Source organism: Quercus lobata, chromosome 2 (genome assembly GCF_001633185.2).
Source record: "Quercus lobata isolate SW786 chromosome 2, ValleyOak3.0 Primary Assembly, whole genome shotgun sequence".
Taxonomy (NCBI): Eukaryota; Viridiplantae; Streptophyta; class Magnoliopsida; order Fagales; family Fagaceae; genus Quercus; species Quercus lobata.
The window spans coordinates 37043813-37062547 of record NC_044905.1 but is presented as its reverse complement, the minus strand read 5'-3'; the positions used below and the strand labels follow the sequence as shown (position 1 = coordinate 37062547).

At 33.4% G+C, this 18735-nt stretch overlaps 3 protein-coding genes across 3 annotated transcripts; 1 reads left to right on the top strand and 2 right to left on the bottom strand.

Moving 5' to 3' along the window:
* Positions 1–469: 469 nt before the first annotated feature.
* Positions 470–3082, bottom strand: LOC115975496 (hypoxanthine-guanine phosphoribosyltransferase-like). Its single transcript, XM_031096283.1, has 3 exons — positions 2625–3082; positions 1696–1860; positions 470–715 (listed from the first exon to the last, which is right to left on the bottom strand). Exons 1-3 carry the CDS (start codon positions 2949–2951, stop codon positions 617–619), a joined length of 591 nt encoding a protein of 196 aa, XP_030952143.1. The 5' UTR covers positions 2952–3082; the 3' UTR covers positions 470–616.
* Positions 3083–8282: 5200 nt separating this feature from the next.
* Positions 8283–11051, top strand: LOC115975495. The gene is made up of 3 exons (XM_031096282.1): positions 8283–8928; positions 9036–9489; positions 10140–11051. The coding sequence occupies exons 1-3, from the start codon at positions 8869–8871 to the stop codon at positions 10433–10435; spliced, it is 810 nt and encodes a 269-aa protein (XP_030952142.1). The 5' UTR covers positions 8283–8868; the 3' UTR covers positions 10436–11051.
* A 475-nt stretch (positions 11052–11526) lies between these two features.
* LOC115975494 (polyadenylate-binding protein 3-like) lies at positions 11527–16616 on the bottom strand. The gene is made up of 7 exons (XM_031096281.1): positions 16399–16616; positions 14418–15196; positions 14194–14271; positions 14002–14091; positions 12814–13107; positions 12028–12252; positions 11527–11883 (listed from the first exon to the last, which is right to left on the bottom strand). The coding sequence occupies exons 1-7, from the start codon at positions 16571–16573 to the stop codon at positions 11653–11655; spliced, it is 1872 nt and encodes a 623-aa protein (XP_030952141.1). The 5' UTR covers positions 16574–16616; the 3' UTR covers positions 11527–11652.
* Between the last annotated feature and the right edge of the window lie 2119 nt (positions 16617–18735).

The window sequence follows — 18735 nt, the reverse complement described above, 5'->3', positions numbered from 1 at the left end:
AATACGTATAGGTAACATTGAGTTCAATAGAATCTCTGAGTCAAAGAAATTCTGATGCTATCTACCTACCACTAGGTAGATATACAAGATTATGCAAAAATTCATACTTGGAAGTTAAATTTACATGCCACTTTGGTAGTTCTTACATAAACAATATCAGAATTGAGATGCTCATGATAATTGTAATGCGCAACATCACGTCTAGGTCCTAGAGGTTCACAATCATAACAGCAATGGTTTGATTATCCCCCTCTTTTTTACTTTCGAAAGTTTAGGATGTACAAAGCCTAATGCTGGGTACAGACGTACTCAGAGCTAGTGAGCAGCCCTGGAAGAAGAGGGGGTTAATTTCACAGAGGACCATACTAATAAACTTGATGTGCAAAAAGTTTGGAATTACAAAGTGAATATAACTGTGTAAGCAGAAAGCACAGTATCCAGTGCTTCAATGAATATTTTCAAGAAAATATAGAAAAAAAATATCATCAAAATAACTCCAATTGTATTTGAATACCATCATCTCACAAATGTAAAATCATTATTGATACATCTTATGGAATAAGATCAGAAGTGTAACAATGACTCAAAAAAAAAAAAAAAGATCAGAAGTGTAACATCACTTGTAACATTCAGGCTTCAAGACACCAACGTAAGGCAAGTTCCTATATAATTCCGCAAAGTCCATTCCATAACCCACAACAAAATAATCTGGACACTGCAAAAAGAAAATAGAAAATGATAACATATTTATATTTATGACATTTCATACCAAACAAAAGTCAACATAGTGCAGCAAAAATCAAATATTTTTCAAGAGCCTACAATTTGCTTTATTGGTATGTTACATATACACCTAGAGGGTTTGAACCAACAATCTCACCCTTTAATTATCTTGTAAGAGAAGAAATTATCAATTTGAGTAAATGATCATCAGCTTCAAGAGTACATCTAAATACAAAAGTTCATTGTTTGATTACTGAAGTTCCACTAGGAAAATTATAAGTGCTGGTTAATGCAAGAAGTGCGCACCACACGTTACATTTCATATAAAGCACAGATCATGTGGCGCCATTATAGATAAAATGCCAGTTTGTACTAAACTTGTAGTATCACTCAATATTCATACAGCATCACTCTTAAGAAAATTACAACATCTAAAATGCAACAAATAGCATGGGAGAGCAACAGGTATTACAAAAGACAAGTTTTTGTCTTTGATTTGAAGAAGATTTTGAACCCCACTCACAATGTTTCCCTTTCTCTTTTCTCCTGGTGTGTCCAAGACATCCACGATTCAAATCTCCTATACCCCATTGTAACTATTGAATTATCAAAAAAAGTCTTCAATTGTATATTTCTTTTTTATTATTTGCCCATAATTTTCAAATAAGAAAACAAATGAAAATAAATAAACTTTTACCTAGTTTAATTTCGTTCTGTAGAGAGAGCATCAAATGCAATGTTACTCTTATGTTTTGCAATTCAATTATATCTCACCCGCAGAGTTAGTAGTCCTGGGGTTGGTGAGTGAGTTGTAAGTTGTAACACATAACCTTTAGGTGAGTGAATTTCTAAAGCAAAACCAAAGTACTTAAAAGAGTCCTGGCAGTGAACCTATATTGTGTCAAAAGAAATATATTGTTGATTTCAAGTGGCAGACACACAGACGGGGAAGTAATAGGATAGAGATGTTACCTCAAACCCCTTGTAAAACTTTCCTTGACCCAGCGGCTGAAAATGAACCTTTCTTCTTGTAGGTTTATCAAGGAAGGCACAAACTGATACAGAGGATGCTCCTTTTGATTCCAAATGAGCAATCAGACACGATAGAGTTCTTCCCGTATCAACAATGTCCTCAACCTGACACAACAAACATGTCCATCCAATTATATACCCTACACCATTACATACACCACTCATCTTGATTTTGAACAAGGTAGTACCAAAAACCTTATCAGCTTTTGAATTTTTAGAAAAAAAATTGAATTTAAAAAACATGATTTAACACGATTAAAAAAAAACCTAGACTCCCAAATAATTAAAAAACACTATTAATTTAAACAATTATTGTTAAAATAATATTATTTTCCAAATTTTCCCCAATGTTAAGATGCTATATTTTTCATAATTTTTTTTTTTTTAAAAATGCCGCTAAAGTAAATTTTGTATCTTTAACGTTTGGGGGTGTTTTCATTTAGTCCCTTAATATTTCATAATTTTAATTTTGATCATTCATGTTGGATTCCGTTTTGAGCCATGTTTATTTAGTTCATGAAATACTAACTCTAAAATGCGTGAAATAAACACAAAGTTTATTGATGTAAGTAGAAAAACATGTCACAAATACTCTCAGTTTTAATGGATACAGACGGACGGCATAGTTAATATAAAAATCAAACATGATGGACCAAAATGAAAATTAAAAAACGTAAAGGACCAATATAGAAACATCCAATAACTTTTAAGAACCAAAACAATAGTAGTACAGTAGAGACAAGAGAACAAAACATTGAAGCTATAAAAACCTTTGTTTCATTGTTTGGTATGTTATTGAAAAAGTCAGACAACCAATGAGTGTGTGTGTGTGTGAGAGAGAGAGAGAGAGAGAGAGAGAGAGAAAGTACCAATATAACGTGCTTTCCCTTGACATCAACCTTCAAGTCAAGTGAGAGCTTGGGGGCCCCAGCGGAGATGGTACCGGAGCCGTAGGAATCGGCGCGAACGAAATCAACGGAGATGGGAAGGTCGATGTTTCTTACGAGGTCAGCCAAGAAGAGAAAAGCTCCGGTGGCCACGCCAACGAGGACAGGTGGTGGTGGTGGTGGTGAGTCTGAATTGGCGGCGCCACCGAAATCGGCGGAGATTTGGGAGGCCAGCTCGCTGACGCGGCGAGAGATTTGGTGTTGGTCCCACAGGACTCTCTCAATGTGAGAGTGTAACTTCAAGGCCATTTTGCGTATGATGTGTTATTGGGTTTTCGCTTCTTCAAAGGGTTTAATCTAATATAGGAATAATCTAATAAGAGTTGTGATATTTTTTTTAGGAATAATCTAATATAAATACCAGACGCAATTGGTTTTCTTTTTTCATTGCGCTTTTAAATAGATAAATAAAGTCGTTTTCACATTAATGCTAGGGAATCCATCAAAGTCTTCTTTCTTTTTTTCCTGTTAATTCTCATAACGTTTTCATTGTAAATTTGTTTCCTATTGTGATGGTTTGGCTTTCGATGTAATTTTTTTTTTTTTTGGCTTAGGAAAAACTAAACTCTTCAACTTATTGGAAAATTATTGTAAGATGAACTTTTTTTTAATTTGAATAAAATCAAGTTTGGGAATGTCAAAGATTATTGTAACTTGTTAATATCTTTTGATATTATTGAGTGTCCTGTTTTAGGCTCAATTATCAAAAAAATATATTCTCTCCTAGTTTATTTATTCCCTATTCCATTTTATTATGTCTCAAAATATTGTCATATTTTTAAAAATAAAAGTTGTTAATTTATTAATATTCCTATTATGTTACTACTTTATTTTCCAAACTATTTGAAAAGAAAATTAACAAATATTTAAAAAATCAATATAATTGAGACACTTTTTTAGTTGCCTCATTAAAAAAAAAACTCTTAAAAAAAGAAAAAAAAATTGATAAATTTATTTAAAGATAGTTTTGTAAACTTATACATTTTTTATAAGGCAAACAAAATAATAAATGATATTCCCTTAAAATGTTTGACTTTTCAAACATATTGAGACGGGGAGTATATCCAATTTGACAATTAGAATATGTTGTGTAGTTAATAATATATGCTTTTTATGACTTATGTTGTTTTTGTTTTTTTTAGAATGATATGACGTATATTGTTAATAAAATACATTTATAATATATTTTTGGGTTATGCTAACGAAGGGCATTAGTTAACAATCAATTTCAAGAAAGTTTTGATATCATTTTTATAGGAAATTAAAAAAATTGTCAAAATATTAATTGTTTTTTTTTTCTTTTCCTTAAAAACTTCTTTTAAATGGATTATTAACCAATATTCTAAGGACATTCGTTAGCATTTTCCTATATTTTTATAATATATTTTTAAAGGATACCGTTTGTGTCAAGTGCTTTTTTACACCAAACATGTTACGATGTAGACACGTGTTCAAATCATATCATGTCCATTACAAAAATACACTGGATACAAGTTTTATCCATTTTTAACTCTTATTTATCCTTTCTAAAATAAAAATAACCCTTGTTCATCAGATAAAATTTACAAATTTTAAACAAATTCCTTAAGATATATATTTATTTTAATAATTTTTACTACGGAGAAGAGAAATTTAAACCCTAAATATCTTGAAAACACCATGAAGTGCCAACTAGTTGAATTACAAGGCTCTTGATAAATCATTAAAAAATATTGAGTATAACTTATTAAGAAAATGTATAATCAAAAGATACAACTATGAAAGAAAAATTAGGGGATTAATAGTGTGTTTCAATAATTTAGGGGATAAAATGTAATTAGGCTAATAGTTTAGGGTGAAAGAGTGATATTATTGGGGTCTTCCTCTATTGGGAGCTGTTAGGCCAATGGGTTGAGCTGTCCATCTAGAGTTCAAATCATTCCTCCTTAACCGGAACAATTGAATTTATCAAAATAGTTTTTTAGTTTCTATATGTGTGTAATGGTTATGGTTTGAAGCTGCCAATCGTGGAGTGCATTTTGGAGATCCTCTTTGTAATCAATAGGACAGTGCAACACTTGATTCACTTGAGTGTTTTCTACAGTGATGACCAATGGTTTAAAAGGCATTATGGGTATAAGAAGATGAATCCCTGACAACAATAATTGGAGTGGAATCTGACCCATTTTCTCATTTGAGTTAAATGTATAAAATAAATAAGATTTCTTTTTTGGATCAGATAGTACCCACCATTTAAACTCCATTGCATTTTACTAGTAAATGTATCTATCAGGAATTAAGCCTTCACATGGAGTTGAGATCTTTACACATTGATTCCTCTAGGCAATGAGGAGGGGAAGGAATCTAACAAACTCACAAGCTCAAATATTCCAGGTGGTTTGCTGATGATGAGAGATTGAATACTGTCTTCATTCTACTTATTTAATTAGCTAACTGAATCCTGGCTATTAGAAATTTATACTGGCTGGGGGGTTATGTATCCAATTGGTCTTTTTCCTTTTCCCCACTTCTCATAAAGAAGTTTGGTGCAAGTTGGGCCATAACCAAGGCCATAGTCTCTAGCTTCTTTCCTTAATTGATTAAGGTGGACTCCTTGAAATTGCTGCGAAAAATATTTCAACTTTCAAGGCTATCTTCCTGTATATAATTGAAGATTGCGATGGGATTCAATTTTGGCATTACAAAATGGTAAAATGACTGTAGACGTGAATTATATAGTTAGGAAAGATAAATTCAATTGTGTTTGATTCCCATGAGATCCTCCAAGAGGACAGGGCAGACTGAATTATGTTTTAATTTGCTCTGCTTTATCATACTCATTCATTGGGCCTAAAAGGATGAGGTGGCTTTCCCATTCTCCTTTGTATTACCTTTTTTGTGACAATAATATTTTTGCTTAAAAAATTTTTACCCCATAACTGAATCAATACATGGTGTTATGCCTTCTATTTATCTGATAATTATTGTTTTGATATTTCCTAATAATGAGAGAGAGAGAGAGAGCCTAACTACTAACTTGTACGTTTGCAAGTCATGTTGTTTATGAAGATTTGAACTTCCTGTCTTTGAATTGTTTAGTGAGAATTGTAACTGTTTGTTAACATGAAAGTCATGCATTTCATGTAGACTGCATGAACTTCTTTACTCTTGTAAATTGCATGTTGCTCAACCACTGGGACAGTCTATAAATACCAGCTTGTACAGTCAATAAAGCAAATAAATCCATTCTTACTAGCTATCTAGTACGTTTGCTCTACTAGTTTCCTTTCATCTCTTAGGAGGAGTAAACAATTGTTAGTGTCAGTGTTGTATGTGAGAATTGGAGGTAACTAAATGGATTGGCATTTTTCATTGCATTCCATTTGGTTTCCTCCAATATCTCATGTCCAACATTACATTAGTATGTATCAATTTTCCAAGTCTCATTGAAGGAATGAATATGCATATTGATAATGTCAAAGTCGTATGTGAGGATTGGAGAAAACTAAATAGATTAGCATCATTTGGGACATTCTGTTTAGTTTCCTCCAATATCTTATATACGTCATTACTTACATGTGTCTCTTATAAAATCTCAACAAATTAGCAAATTAAGATTATGGCTGGGTTTGGATTCGGCTGAAACCCACGTTTTTAGTTCTGCGTTTTAGCTTTTTTTTTTTTTTTTTTTTCCCTGCAGGCGTTACTTTCAGGGGACAGCAGCACTGTTGAACACTGTTGTTCATAGACTAAAAAAATATTAAAAATGAGTCCCACGGTACTATACACACATTTAAAAATTATTTTGCTACAGTGTTTTCAGTTTTCAGTTTCAGCAACAATAAGTTCAATCCAAACAGACCCTATATATTTGAGGGTTTGTATATTTCATATTTTAAAAAACGGGGGAGGGGATTAGAATCCTAGTTCTCTTCATAAAGTAGAGCATATATGCAATGCCACCTAGGCCTAGCTATGTGTCCCTTAGCAATGTTGGACTTTAAGTATTAAACATTGAATTTCAATAATTAATTTGTGTAGAAAACTATAAATTCTGATTTTCAATTTGTCTCCTTTATTGTCCTTTCAATATTGGTTTTTTTTTTTTTGGTCATATATAAGTCCTTAATTTTAGGAGCATTTAAAGCATAAATTTATAAAAATATATAAATAAATCTCTTTAGCAAAAGATTTTATTGTTGTTCAAAAACAAAGTCATTCGGATTTATAAAGCTATTGGAATATAATGATACATTTGACATGGCCTCTCTTGAGAAAATTTTCTGACTCCGCTACTGACTATATAATATATAAAGCAATCTCATATATTAGCGGTTAAGATTAGATAGGTACGTTACATTAAAAAAAAAAAAAAAGTGTACCTTAACATTCTCCTTTTGATATATGGTAAACATAAAGTGCTCAATAGCTTTTTAACAAAATATTTTATTGATCATTATAAAAAAAAAATGTAATGATTAAATCCTTAATTTGTAGTATAAAAATATATAGAGTCAATTTTCAAACAAATGTTGCCTAAAAAAAATTCAAACAAAATATCTAGATGATGAATCATAAAAGAATATTGAGTATAGCTTATTAAGGAAATATATAATTAAAAGATACAATAATGAATTAAAAATTTGATATATATATATATATATATATATATAAAAAGAAGGTTAACACAACTTAATTAAAAATAATTCATTTAAGGAAAATTTGAATGAAAAAGTCAACAAATTGATATGAAAATAAATTAAAACATTTGAATTTTGTTTTATAATTTTCTTCATAATAACTTTATATAATTTAAGACATATCATTTCTCTTAATAATAATTGCAAAGTAGAAATCATGGAAGACATTATATTCATTTATTTCTTTTCTTAATATAATAGTCTTTTTAATGAATTGTAGGAGACTGTGATATACCACTTTATTTTGATTGAATTGGATAAGTGTTTTGTGTATGACCACCGAACACGTGTGTTCGTTGGATTGAAATAAGCTGTTTTTTTTTTTTTTTTTTTTTTTTTTTTTTTTTTTTTCTGTGGGAGAAGATCTTAAATTGTAATTTGATCATTATAGTGCAAATGTGATTCATACTTTGCATGTATAGTGCTATTATGTATAGTGCTATTTAAGTTTAACATATCTGTAGGTTATATATAGTCCAACTTTTATTTCCTATTAATATAATATTCTAATTTTATGTAGAAAGTTCCTGTGGTTATCAGCGGATTCAAATCCAGCAAGGCAGTAAGTTCTTCTACCCATTTGAGATGTTGCAAACAGGACAAGATAGGAAAAAAAATAGAATAATATCGCCTAAAATGATTTTTTTTTTTTTTTTTTTTATATTGAAATATATGAATTAAAAATGCTTATTGTGTGGAATTTATGTAAAATCCATCGGCCCTCGCATACAAAACCAATATGCATGCATGGATAATTCAAATTTCATGCTGATTCAATTCAGTGACATGTAATGATCCCATAATGATTAATTTCGATATTAAAAAAATAAAAAATAAAAAAGCACAAATGTAATATAACCCTTTTAATTTTTTTTTTTTTTTAGTATTTATAAGTGCACATTTTTTGTGTCACAATTTTGATGTAGTCAATTATAAGTAGTTGTCTATCACTTCCACCATTTGCAATTTTTATATTTTATTTTGAAACTTCTGCCTCTCAGAGTTGACCATATCAAAATTATGACATAAAAGTTTTGTTTTTAAACTATCTCAATTTCTTTTGAAAGTAGTATAAGTCCATTAAAAAAAAAAAACTAATTGGTATTGTGACTTGATAATAAAGAGTAATCACTATAGAACAAACACCATAAACTTGATATCTAAAGTTTAAATTCCGCCTACACAAAAAAACTAATTAATATTTTGGCATAATGATAAATATCAGTCATCACAAGTTAAATATATAAATAAAATTATATAAGTCCATATATTTTCCGAGTCCCGATGGAATCATTAGAAATAGAGGAAGAGCATATGATAGGCCCAGCTAAATGCAGCTACAAGCCCACAACAACTATAGGCCCAAACTCAAAAGCCTCAAATTTTCAAAATTTTGGCGCCAAAGTCTCAGAATCAAAATTTCCCCCCAAAATGTAAAACCTCCAAAATAAAAGAAAAAAGAAACAGAGAGAGAGAGAGAGAGAGAAATGTCGTCGTCGACGACTATGTTCATCGCGGTTCAATGCTGCCAATGCTCCACAATGCAGGCAAAATTTTACTATCTATTCAATTGTCTATTATCTTTGTCTAAACATAAATAAATTACTAGTATATGAAATGATAATATAATATCTGTGTTGAGATATTGTCTCAGGTGAAGCAGCAGCAACAGAAGAAGAAGAAGAAAATCAGCAAGTGGAGGTGCGTGGTGTGCAACCAAATGCAGTCTGTTTGCAAAGTGTTCGCTCAGGGATTCGTCGCCAAGGACCTCCGCGGCTTCGTCCAGTCCTTCAACATGTCCCGCGCCATTACCCAACCATCCCCACTTCCACTTCCACTTCCACAATTCCGAGAAGAAGAAGAAGATATTGTCCACGACGATCGCGTTCATAATAACAAGAGACGAAGCAGCGATTGGAGTCAATTCCTTGATCCTGTGGAAGTAGAAGAGCAGCAGGTTGAGGAAGAAAGTGATTTTGAGCCTAAGATTGTGACGGAGTTGCCACAGGATTTGTTCAAGAAACAAAAACTCAATGCCAATGCAGACCTTCTTTACAAGCCGGTTTTCTCCAACAGAAATTCCACCGCCAAAAATGTCATCTCCCCAAGTAATTCTCTCTTCTTTTTTGGTGATGTGATTCATTTATATGCAAAGTATAACCAGAAAAATATTGAAGAAAATATTCATTTCTCTTTTTATCTTTCTGAAAATATATACATAAGCCTGAATCTGATCGCTAGATATAAACAAAAAGTAGATTTCATTTTATCCTTCTGCATGTGCATCATTTCTTGTGTTACCTGAATAGGGGGTGTTCATCCACATCCAACCTCGCCTAACAAACCCGGTTCGATGATTCAACTTAACACAACCCAACCCTCACCTCCAGTGGTTTTTCGTGTGTTGATGGGTTGAATTTAATCTTAATTTATTTCATTGAAGTTTGGGTTGGATTTGGCTTTGGTATTGGTTTCAACCCAAGCTATTGATAATTTGAAGTAAAAAAAATGTTATTTGATTAGTTTTGATGAAATTGGAATTTTAGTTGTGATCATTTATTGAATAATATGCATAAATAATTTGAATAAAAATCCAATATATTTATTAGGCTCTAATTTGGGTTGGATTTTAGAGTTATCACAAGTTGGGATAGATTGGAGTTATCACAGGTGAGCTATCCAAAGCCGAACCTATCCTAATTCATGTCATGTGTTGTGAATGTTAATTGAGTTGGCTCATGACTGTCTTGCATTGCAGACAAGGACCCAAGGAGGTATCAGCCTTTCGCCAAGGGCTCTTCACAAAGGAATGACCGCATGAAACAAGATGATGAAGGCCAGGAGCCAAGAAGGAAACCTCAGCTTCCATTTCCAACTACCAAAGCCAAAGGGGTTTCCAAATGGAACGACTACATTGCGCAAGATGATAATGATAACTTGCAACTTGGAAGTGGCAGGAATTTTGAACACCAGCTGCATTACCATACCTTGGAGTTCGAGACCATAAACAATGATCAAAGGGTTGAAGATGATGTCCACCCTGATTTCTTGTGAAGCTTGTTCCACATTGTGCTGTGCATCCTCCCTTCTCTCATACGGATGTGAATTGCATCCATGTAAACACGCTATGTTTGGAAGTTTAGATGAAAAGAAGAGGAAATACTTCTCTTTTTTGTTTAGATGTTTTGAAAATTGAAAGAGAAGAGAGGAATAGATACCTTAGCCTTTGATATACTTCAACATTTTGTAATGTGTAAAAAAAGGGGGATGTATAACATTCTTTCCAAAAATGATTCCTCTTCTTTAAAAATAAATCAAAAAAATCAAACAAGGGGAATTAAATTTAAATCACAGCCCTCTTCACTCTCATCTCCTTTTCTTTCATCCAAACATGAATGCAAATGAGTATCTTTCTTAAATTAAAGATGAGAGAGAGAGAGAGAGAGCCCCAAATAAAAATAAAAAAGGACAGAGAAGGGGAGGGGTAATAAATACAGGAAGCAGTTATTTTTTGATAATTTACAGGAGGCAGTTTTATTCTTCCCAATATTTTTGTACAAAGAGAACAAAACCATAAACAGGTTGTATTAATTGGGGGAAGAGGTTATGACTGTAAGGTATTCCAAGTTGATTACCATTTCATCAATGAACAGTGAAAACAGAATTTCCATTCCCGTTTTGCACCAACTTCCAATGGAAATTAATATATGAATAATACTCTACACATAGGCAACATCCAAAGGGAAGTCCTAGGTAAATTTATGAATCAACTTTTCAAAAAGACCTTATTGGTGTTACACATCAAGCATGGGGTGGCGAGATAAACTTCCCACTCCAGCCACAACTCTCATGGATTGAACATAAAAGAAGAATCATGCCTCATGTTAGGATTCCTAAAACAATTAAGATAAAAAATAAAAAATAAAAAAATAAAAACAGAGAGAGAGTTTAAAAAATTCTACAAAAATCCCAACTTAATTCCTAAGATATCCATGATAGTAATAATGATAGTCTAAAGGAGAAAGAAACTGAAAAAAAAAATCCCTAATAATCTCAGGTCTTTGAATACCCTCCTCCATACCAAATTTGAAGCCCAAAAAATGTCAGCAATCAAATTGCCACATAGAACCCCCCCCCCCCCCCCCCCCAAAAAAATAAAAAAAAACAGTAATTTTAGCGAAAACCCCAGAAACAATGTCAGCTCATCAAGCCCTGTAAAAAATGGGCTCCCAAATAAATTAAATGTATTTACCCTCACAAATCCACTTCAATCATTCAGTGCCAAGTGCCAACGAGCCAAGCTGATCACTAACACCGGATTCTGTTGCAGCAGCTTTCCGTAGCACTTCCATTGCCTCGCCCACCTTCTGCTTCAGGGCATCTGGAGACTCAAGGAGATGGATTACCTCTGATTGATCCATCTCCAGCAACATCCCAGTCACCTTTGATGCATTGTGGGGTTCAAGATTCTCCACATGGGGATATAGGTGTTCACCCAGCATCTGTAATTTTATGAAACAAGTACAACAATTACTTTCCAAAGACTATGTTTATCACATTCTCTATAGGTCATTCCAGTCAAACAATGTTTCTCAAAAAATCATATATCATAATCAATATATAAAAAGACAAGAAGAATAGCATACCACACGCTGATTCTCTGGGCTAGCAGAAGCTAAAGCTGATGAAAGTGTTGAGATATGCACTGGCCCAGGTCTCTGGATATCAACAGGAGCTGCTGGCATCGCTGAACCATCAAAAGGCAATGGCATCACTGGACCTACTACACCTTGAGGAACCCCAGATGCATCAACGCCATTTCGAGAATTTCCCATATATCTAAAGCCTTGGTTGGAGTTACGATGCAGTAACTAAATTTGAGGAGTGGATAAAACAATATTAGAGGTAAACAAAATATCTATTATCTTGGACTACAAAGTCATCATGGTATGATTAGCAAGTTATAAAACTATAATTAAAAAAAAAAAGGAAACAGCAAAATTGGGTAATGAAAAATATAAAAAGTAAACAAATAAAAGAAAGGCCAAATGAGCTTCTGGAATAAATCAGTAAGTAATTAAAATAACTCGATAGTTACAATAGGGTGGTGGGGGGATTTGAACCTTGGATGTTACCATTGGAAACATCAAGAGGTGCAAAGTAACAATCAAAAGAGACTTGAATCTATCAAATTTTAGGTCGGTGTCCATCACATGACTATAAAGTAGAGAGCAAACATTAAAAATGGAGATATCATTGAGTGCCCTGTTGAATGAAGATTCATCATTTAGTTACATTTTATTCTACTAAGCAGGGTCCTAGTATTATAGAGCCTCATTAAGTATTAAGGAAGTCATGCAATCTTAAAGCCCAATGTTATAAACCCAGATAATGAGGGAAGAATGATAAGAAAGAAGGTTTGGTTACATCACCTGCTGCTGCTGTGGCACCTGTTGAAAGTTTCCTCCTCGCCGCACGCCCATTCGATGCCCTGACTGTCCTTGCCTCTGAAGATGGTATGGCATGATATAGTTTGGAGCAACACCTGGGCGCATGCCAGGCAAGAGTTGCTGCTGGAAGCCGTAACCCGCAGGCTGAGGGGGCATCAGGCCAGGAGTACCTTGACCAAAATACAACTGTTGTGAGGCAAATCTGGGTGCCCCAGGATGATATCCTGAAGGCAAAGGTGCCATCCCACCAGGTGTTCGTATTTGAGCAAAACGTGCCTAGAAGGAAGAAAGTTTAGGTAATTGTCCATCAAGTTTGATACATTTGACAGAGAATACAAGTAATGACACCTACTTCCAACCATCATGAAAAACAATTGAGAGGCATTTTGTTTTAATTACGTGTGCACGGTGCACCCATTAACTTTTAAACCCATGATCTCACCCTCCACCCTTAAGAATGGGAAAAAGGGGATAAAGTGCTATTTCAGAGAAAAATTCCATAGCCGAATTTAAGATTTAAAGAATATCACCAATTTTGTACCATTAACTTTTCAACATGAAGCTCAAGAGAGAAATTCATAAAGTGAAAAATTTATATTCGGGTATAAACTTGTAGAAATGGATGGAAAAGATTTGCTAGTTGGATAGTTTGACAGCAACGCCACAGACAATGTTGATTTGAATATAAAATTCTTTAATTTTACAAGTATCTGTCATTGACAAAAAAAAAAATGCAACAAAATTTGTTCACTTCTGAGATATCTCCTGCACTAACAGCTTGGCATTTTCCAGTTACAGAGAAAGACACACATTTGGGACATAACAAGACCATCTAAATTACAGTCTTGCCATTGTTCATTTTCATGTTTCTTTCTCTTTTTCACAAGGAAATGCTCTAGAGATTCAAAATCAAATTTCCACACAAGTGCTCAGATATTCCAGTATGTCCAGCATTTGTGTGATAATGAAAAATAAAAGGCTGCAAGACATTGACTGCATATTCAAAAAGTAGGCACCTGTTTTATCAACTAATAACTAGGATTACATCAGTAAAGACCTTCCTTATAACATCCTTATCAAATTTCCACAAAATTAAGCAAGCCCCAACTGCACATCAAAGTGAACTATGTTTCCTATATAACCATTCAAATATGTATGAAGAAAAATCACCTGAAGCTGAGCCTTCCTATCTTCTTTGCGCTGGGCCACAGCAACAAAAAGAGGTTTCCGTCCAATCATCTTTCCACTCATCTCATTCAACTGAGCAGAAATGAGAAAGAAAATTCATACATTCATGAGGGAAAGCAATGGTGCAAAAGTAGGGTCTGTCAAGTGGTCCTAGAAAATGAATTAGTAACTTACAGCTTTAGTAGCTTCCTCTGGAGTAGAAAAGGCCACAAAACCAGATCCCTTGCTGTGACCTTGTGGATCAAGCATTACCTAATTATATTTAATAAAAATGTGCCAAACAAAAAGTTACTACTAGAAAACAATTATTATAATTGACTCACAAATAAAACCACCAAGGACCAATTGGGATTCAGGAGAGAAGGGAAAAAATCACTTCACTTAAAAACAATATATACCTTGCATGAAGTTATTGTTCCAAACTCAGAGAATAACTCCTTCAGCTTATCATCATTAATGTTGTCATCAAGATTTTTTAGATATAAATTAGCACCTTGCAATTTTTCATATCTGCTAATTCTTTCCTGCTGAAATTTGGCCTTCAACTCGGCCTCCCTTTCTGCTTTCCTTTGAGCCCTCCCCACATATAAAACCTTGTCATCACTGGTAGAGGACCCATTCAACTTCTCAACTGCAACAGCAGCATCGTCTGGGCTCTGGAAGTTTACAAAACCAAAACATCTGGACTTCCCATTTGCATCTCTCATAACTACTGCACTTGTGATTGTACCATAGGTGCCAAAAAGTTTCTTAAGGTCCTCATCAGTAGTTGCTTCAGCCAAATTTTTCACATAAACATTAGTAAACTTCGGTGAGCCATTTTGTTGATTCCTCTCTTGACGTCGAACAAAAAGTCCAACATAGACCTTTTTATCATTTATCAGCATACCATTCAATCGCGTAATTGCATTTTGTGCTGATTCCTCATTTTCAAACTGTACAAACCCATAGCCTCTAGACTGACCATTGCTATCGACGGCCACCTTGCAAGAAAGTACAGTCCCAAAGGCAGCAAAAGTTTCATTCAATGCCTTGTTATCTATTGATGTGTCAAGGTTCTTAATAAAAACATTAGCATATCCGCTTTTCCGAATACTAGGATCTCGATGAGAATACATAATCCTGATAGGTTTCCCATTGATAGGAGTAAAATTCAAGATCCCCATAGCATGAGCAGCTGCAATTAAGAAAACAGATCAGGGTCAATGCTAAGCTTGGCAACAAAACAAACATTAATTTGGAAACCAATAAAGAGAAACAAAACAGGTAAATACTCACTAATTTGTTGTTTCCAAGAGCATAATTGGAATGTTATTTTTGAAAAAAAAGGGGGGGGAAATCCTACGAATTTGATTGGAAAAAAAAATCCATAGTTGAATTCAAACTACCAAAAATCTTGGAAACTAAGCGCCACTCTACAATTATTTTCTGTATAATGGCAAGCATATAATAAAAAAAAATATATGTAAGTATTATATGTTGAAAACAAATTAATTTTCTATCATTTAATAATAGAAAAAAAAATTAATTTCTACTAGTTTAAAAAAAAAAAATTGTTGGTAAAAACTAAAATTCAGAAAGAAATTAATTACAAACAGTGAAAATTCATATCAAACAAACCACCAATCCCCAAAAAAAGTTCAGAATATTCCCCAAAAGAAAAAGGAACATTTTTTTTTATAAGCCTAAAATGAAATTCTCCAAATAAATAAATAAAAATGAAAACAAAAACATATAATCTACCTTAAAGATGAAACCTTTCATTCCAAAAAGGTCCAAAACTATGAAGCCAAAACATACATTGTTCTCAATTCCAAAAATAATACTCTCAGAATTCACCCAAAAAAGTAGTTTTTTTAATAAAATAAAATAAAAACATTCTAACCAAAAAAAAAAAAAACATGTAAACAAATTCTATAGGTAATTGAACAATATACGATAGAATCAACCCAATAAATGTAACCATACACCGAGAGAGTACGACACAGATACAGAGTATGAGTACGGCACCAAACAAAATTGATCAAACCCAAAGCTCAATATCCAGATAATTACAATAAAAATACCCAAAACACAAAAATTAAAATAAAATAAAGCAATACAACAATTCACTGACAACCAAAAATCATTATTTATTTATTTATTTTTAATTACTGAATTAACAATCGCAGCTTTTCGCACAGAAACAGAGACACACAGAAATATCAAATATCCACGTGCACATATTATACACATACATATACACGTATATATAACAATGTGATCGTGCCTCACATATAATCAAATATATATATATATATATATATGTATATATGATGATGATGAAGATGAAGATGAAGAAAAGAGAGAGAAAAGAGAAGTGGGATGAATAGAACAGACCTTCCTGAGCGTTGGCGTAATTGACATAAGCGTAGCCAAGAGAGGACCTGCGGTTCTGATCCCTGCAAACCCTGATGGAGACCACCTGAGACACCTGGCTAAACAGGTCGTACAGTTGTGTCTCGTCCACCGTCGCATCCAGATCCCCCACGTACAGCGATGGGTTCCCAATCATGTTCGGGCTCAACTGGGCCCCACTCCCCACCGCCGCCTCCGCACTCCCTCCACCTGTCGCCCCCGCCGCCGCCGCTGCCATTGCCGTCTCCCAACAACAACAACAACAACAAACAAAAAAATATACAAAATTCTGAAAATACAAAGTTTTTAGAGTTTTTTTTTTTTTTTTTTTTTTTTCCAGAGTCTGTGATCAGATATATTAATTTGTTTATATAGGGCAACGAAAAGCTAGGGCTTTGTTCTCCTAACCTAATATGGAAATCAAAATTTTTTTTGGTTTTTAATTTTAATTTTTCTCTTTTTTTTTTTTGGTTCTGAAATAGAGAGAGTAGAAGAGAATAAAGAGAGAGAATAAAACAGAAGAGAGGCTTCCTAATATATATCTATATATATATATATATATATATATAACTTTCGAAGCGTTTCAGGAAGCGCACGTGGCATTCGTCTATTGTACATTTTTTTTATTTATGTCCCTCCCTCCCGTTCTCGCGCTTTTTTATATGTTTCGTTGTCAGGTTTTTTCACCTCGGACGGGACCTCTCTTTTCTTTTTTTTTTAATCAATAAATAAATAAAAGTCACTATTTTTTTATTATTAAGCAAAGTCTTCGTGTTTAAGGTAACAAAAACAACCATGTTCTGGTCAATCTTTGCTCATCTTCTCCGTTTTTTCCCTTTCAACTGCAACAACTAGACTGGGCAAACAGGTAATGCTCAAGTGGATACTAATAATTTTAGTGTTTACTAAATTCTTTACTATAAGTGGTCAATCTACCATTTTTTATTGTCCACTCACAATTATAAAAGTTAGCAAATCATAAATTTTGCTGTGAAATAGATGTATTTGTAGATGGATTGAGTAGGTACTTAGGTACAAGTTTTACCCAAATTTTTATGTTTTGGATCAATCTAGCATGATCCGTACTTTTTGAATTTTTCGGCAAATTAATACTATTTTATTATTAATTATTATAAAATACTACATTGTTTGGAAAATTATTTGTGGGAATAACCTTTTTGTAAAATTGTGTTTTGAAATAAGATTTTTAGTGGTGAAAAAAAAACTTGCTTGCTTGTTAAGAGTCGATGTGGCATAATGTACACATGCATATCATGTTTTAGAAACACAATTTTTAGTTATATCGCATTGTGCATTAAATGAGTTCAATGTAAACCCAGTTTTTGTATACAAATTTTCCAAGGCCAAATGCATAATCATATTATTAAGGAATCCTATATGAGTTACTCATTTAGATAGAGGGTAGGTGCAATTTATTTGTACAAATTAACAAATTTTACATTGAAGTTGTGTTGAAATGATGTATTTCAACACGATTTCAATGCAAAATGTAATATAATTGAAAATATGTTTTTAAAATACGATTTTTAAGTATTTATTATGCCTCATTAACTCATGCCAGATCAATAAAATTTATTTGAAAATATTTTTTTCACAAGATTTCAAACTTAAAATCTTAAAATCATATTAGAATACGATTTTTAAAGAAAAACTATTCTCCTCAATTATTTCAAAACGGTGCCATTTTTAATAATAATAATTATTATTATTGTGGGGCCCAATAATTTGTGGCCCTGGCCCATTTATTCATTAGGGCTCAAGGCCCGAGCCGAGGAAGGTTATAGCTCAGGCTCGGTAATACAAGTACAAAATAGTCTTGGGACACAGCCGAGGACGATTCAGTCCTTAGCATGTCCGAGGTCTCACTGGAAGGAAGGGCAAAAACGGTATAGGAGCAGCTTGGAAAAAATCTAAAATATCTAGGTCAATAGAGAAGGATACGCTGGAAAGTATAACGATCAGGGAAAGCTGCCCTTACTGCCATTCAATACTCTGCACCTGACAGAGCCATACACTCCAGCTTTTACAACCACCCCCAACCACTCTGGATATGGGATGATGGGACAAGTATCAGTCCTGGAAAAGTCGATCCTACACGTGGACGAAGGATAAGGAACACATGCTAGTATAAAAGGAAAAGTAAGCAATCCAGAGCAGAGGCTGGGAAAAATGGCCAAAAATCAGAGCCTCCCAGCCCGCCTCCAGGAGAAAGACTCCTAGGGCGAATACGATTTTAATTAAGCATGAACACCACGAAAATCCATTGTCTTGTGACCAAGGCCTAGCCTTTCAAACCCA

Excerpts from the sequence above, each read along its gene's own strand:
- LOC115975496 (XM_031096283.1), bottom strand. The coding sequence starts at position 2,951 with ATGGCCTTGAAGTTACACTCTCACATTGAGAGAGTCCTGTGGGACCAA. Across the intron at positions 1,861-2,624 it reads AGGGAAAGCACGTTATATTG|GTTGAGGACATTGTTGATAC; the intron begins GTACTTTCTCTC and ends TTGTTGTGTCAG. Across the intron at positions 716-1,695 it reads AGTTTTACAAGGGGTTTGAG|TGTCCAGATTATTTTGTTGT; the intron begins GTAACATCTCTA and ends TTCTTTTTGCAG.
- LOC115975495 (XM_031096282.1), top strand. The coding sequence starts at position 8,869 with ATGTCGTCGTCGACGACTATGTTCATCGCGGTTCAATGCTGCCAATGC. Across the intron at positions 8,929-9,035 it reads GCCAATGCTCCACAATGCAG|GTGAAGCAGCAGCAACAGAA; the intron begins GCAAAATTTTAC and ends ATATTGTCTCAG. Across the intron at positions 9,490-10,139 it reads CAAAAATGTCATCTCCCCAA|ACAAGGACCCAAGGAGGTAT; the intron begins GTAATTCTCTCT and ends CTTGCATTGCAG.
- LOC115975494 (XM_031096281.1), bottom strand. The coding sequence starts at position 16,573 with ATGATTGGGAACCCATCGCTGTACGTGGGGGATCTGGATGCGACGGTG. Across the intron at positions 13,108-14,001 it reads ATAGGAAGGCTCAGCTTCAG|GCACGTTTTGCTCAAATACG; the intron begins GTGATTTTTCTT and ends TCTTCCTTCTAG. Across the intron at positions 11,884-12,027 it reads GCCCAGAGAATCAGCGTGTG|ATGCTGGGTGAACACCTATA; the intron begins GTATGCTATTCT and ends ATAAAATTACAG.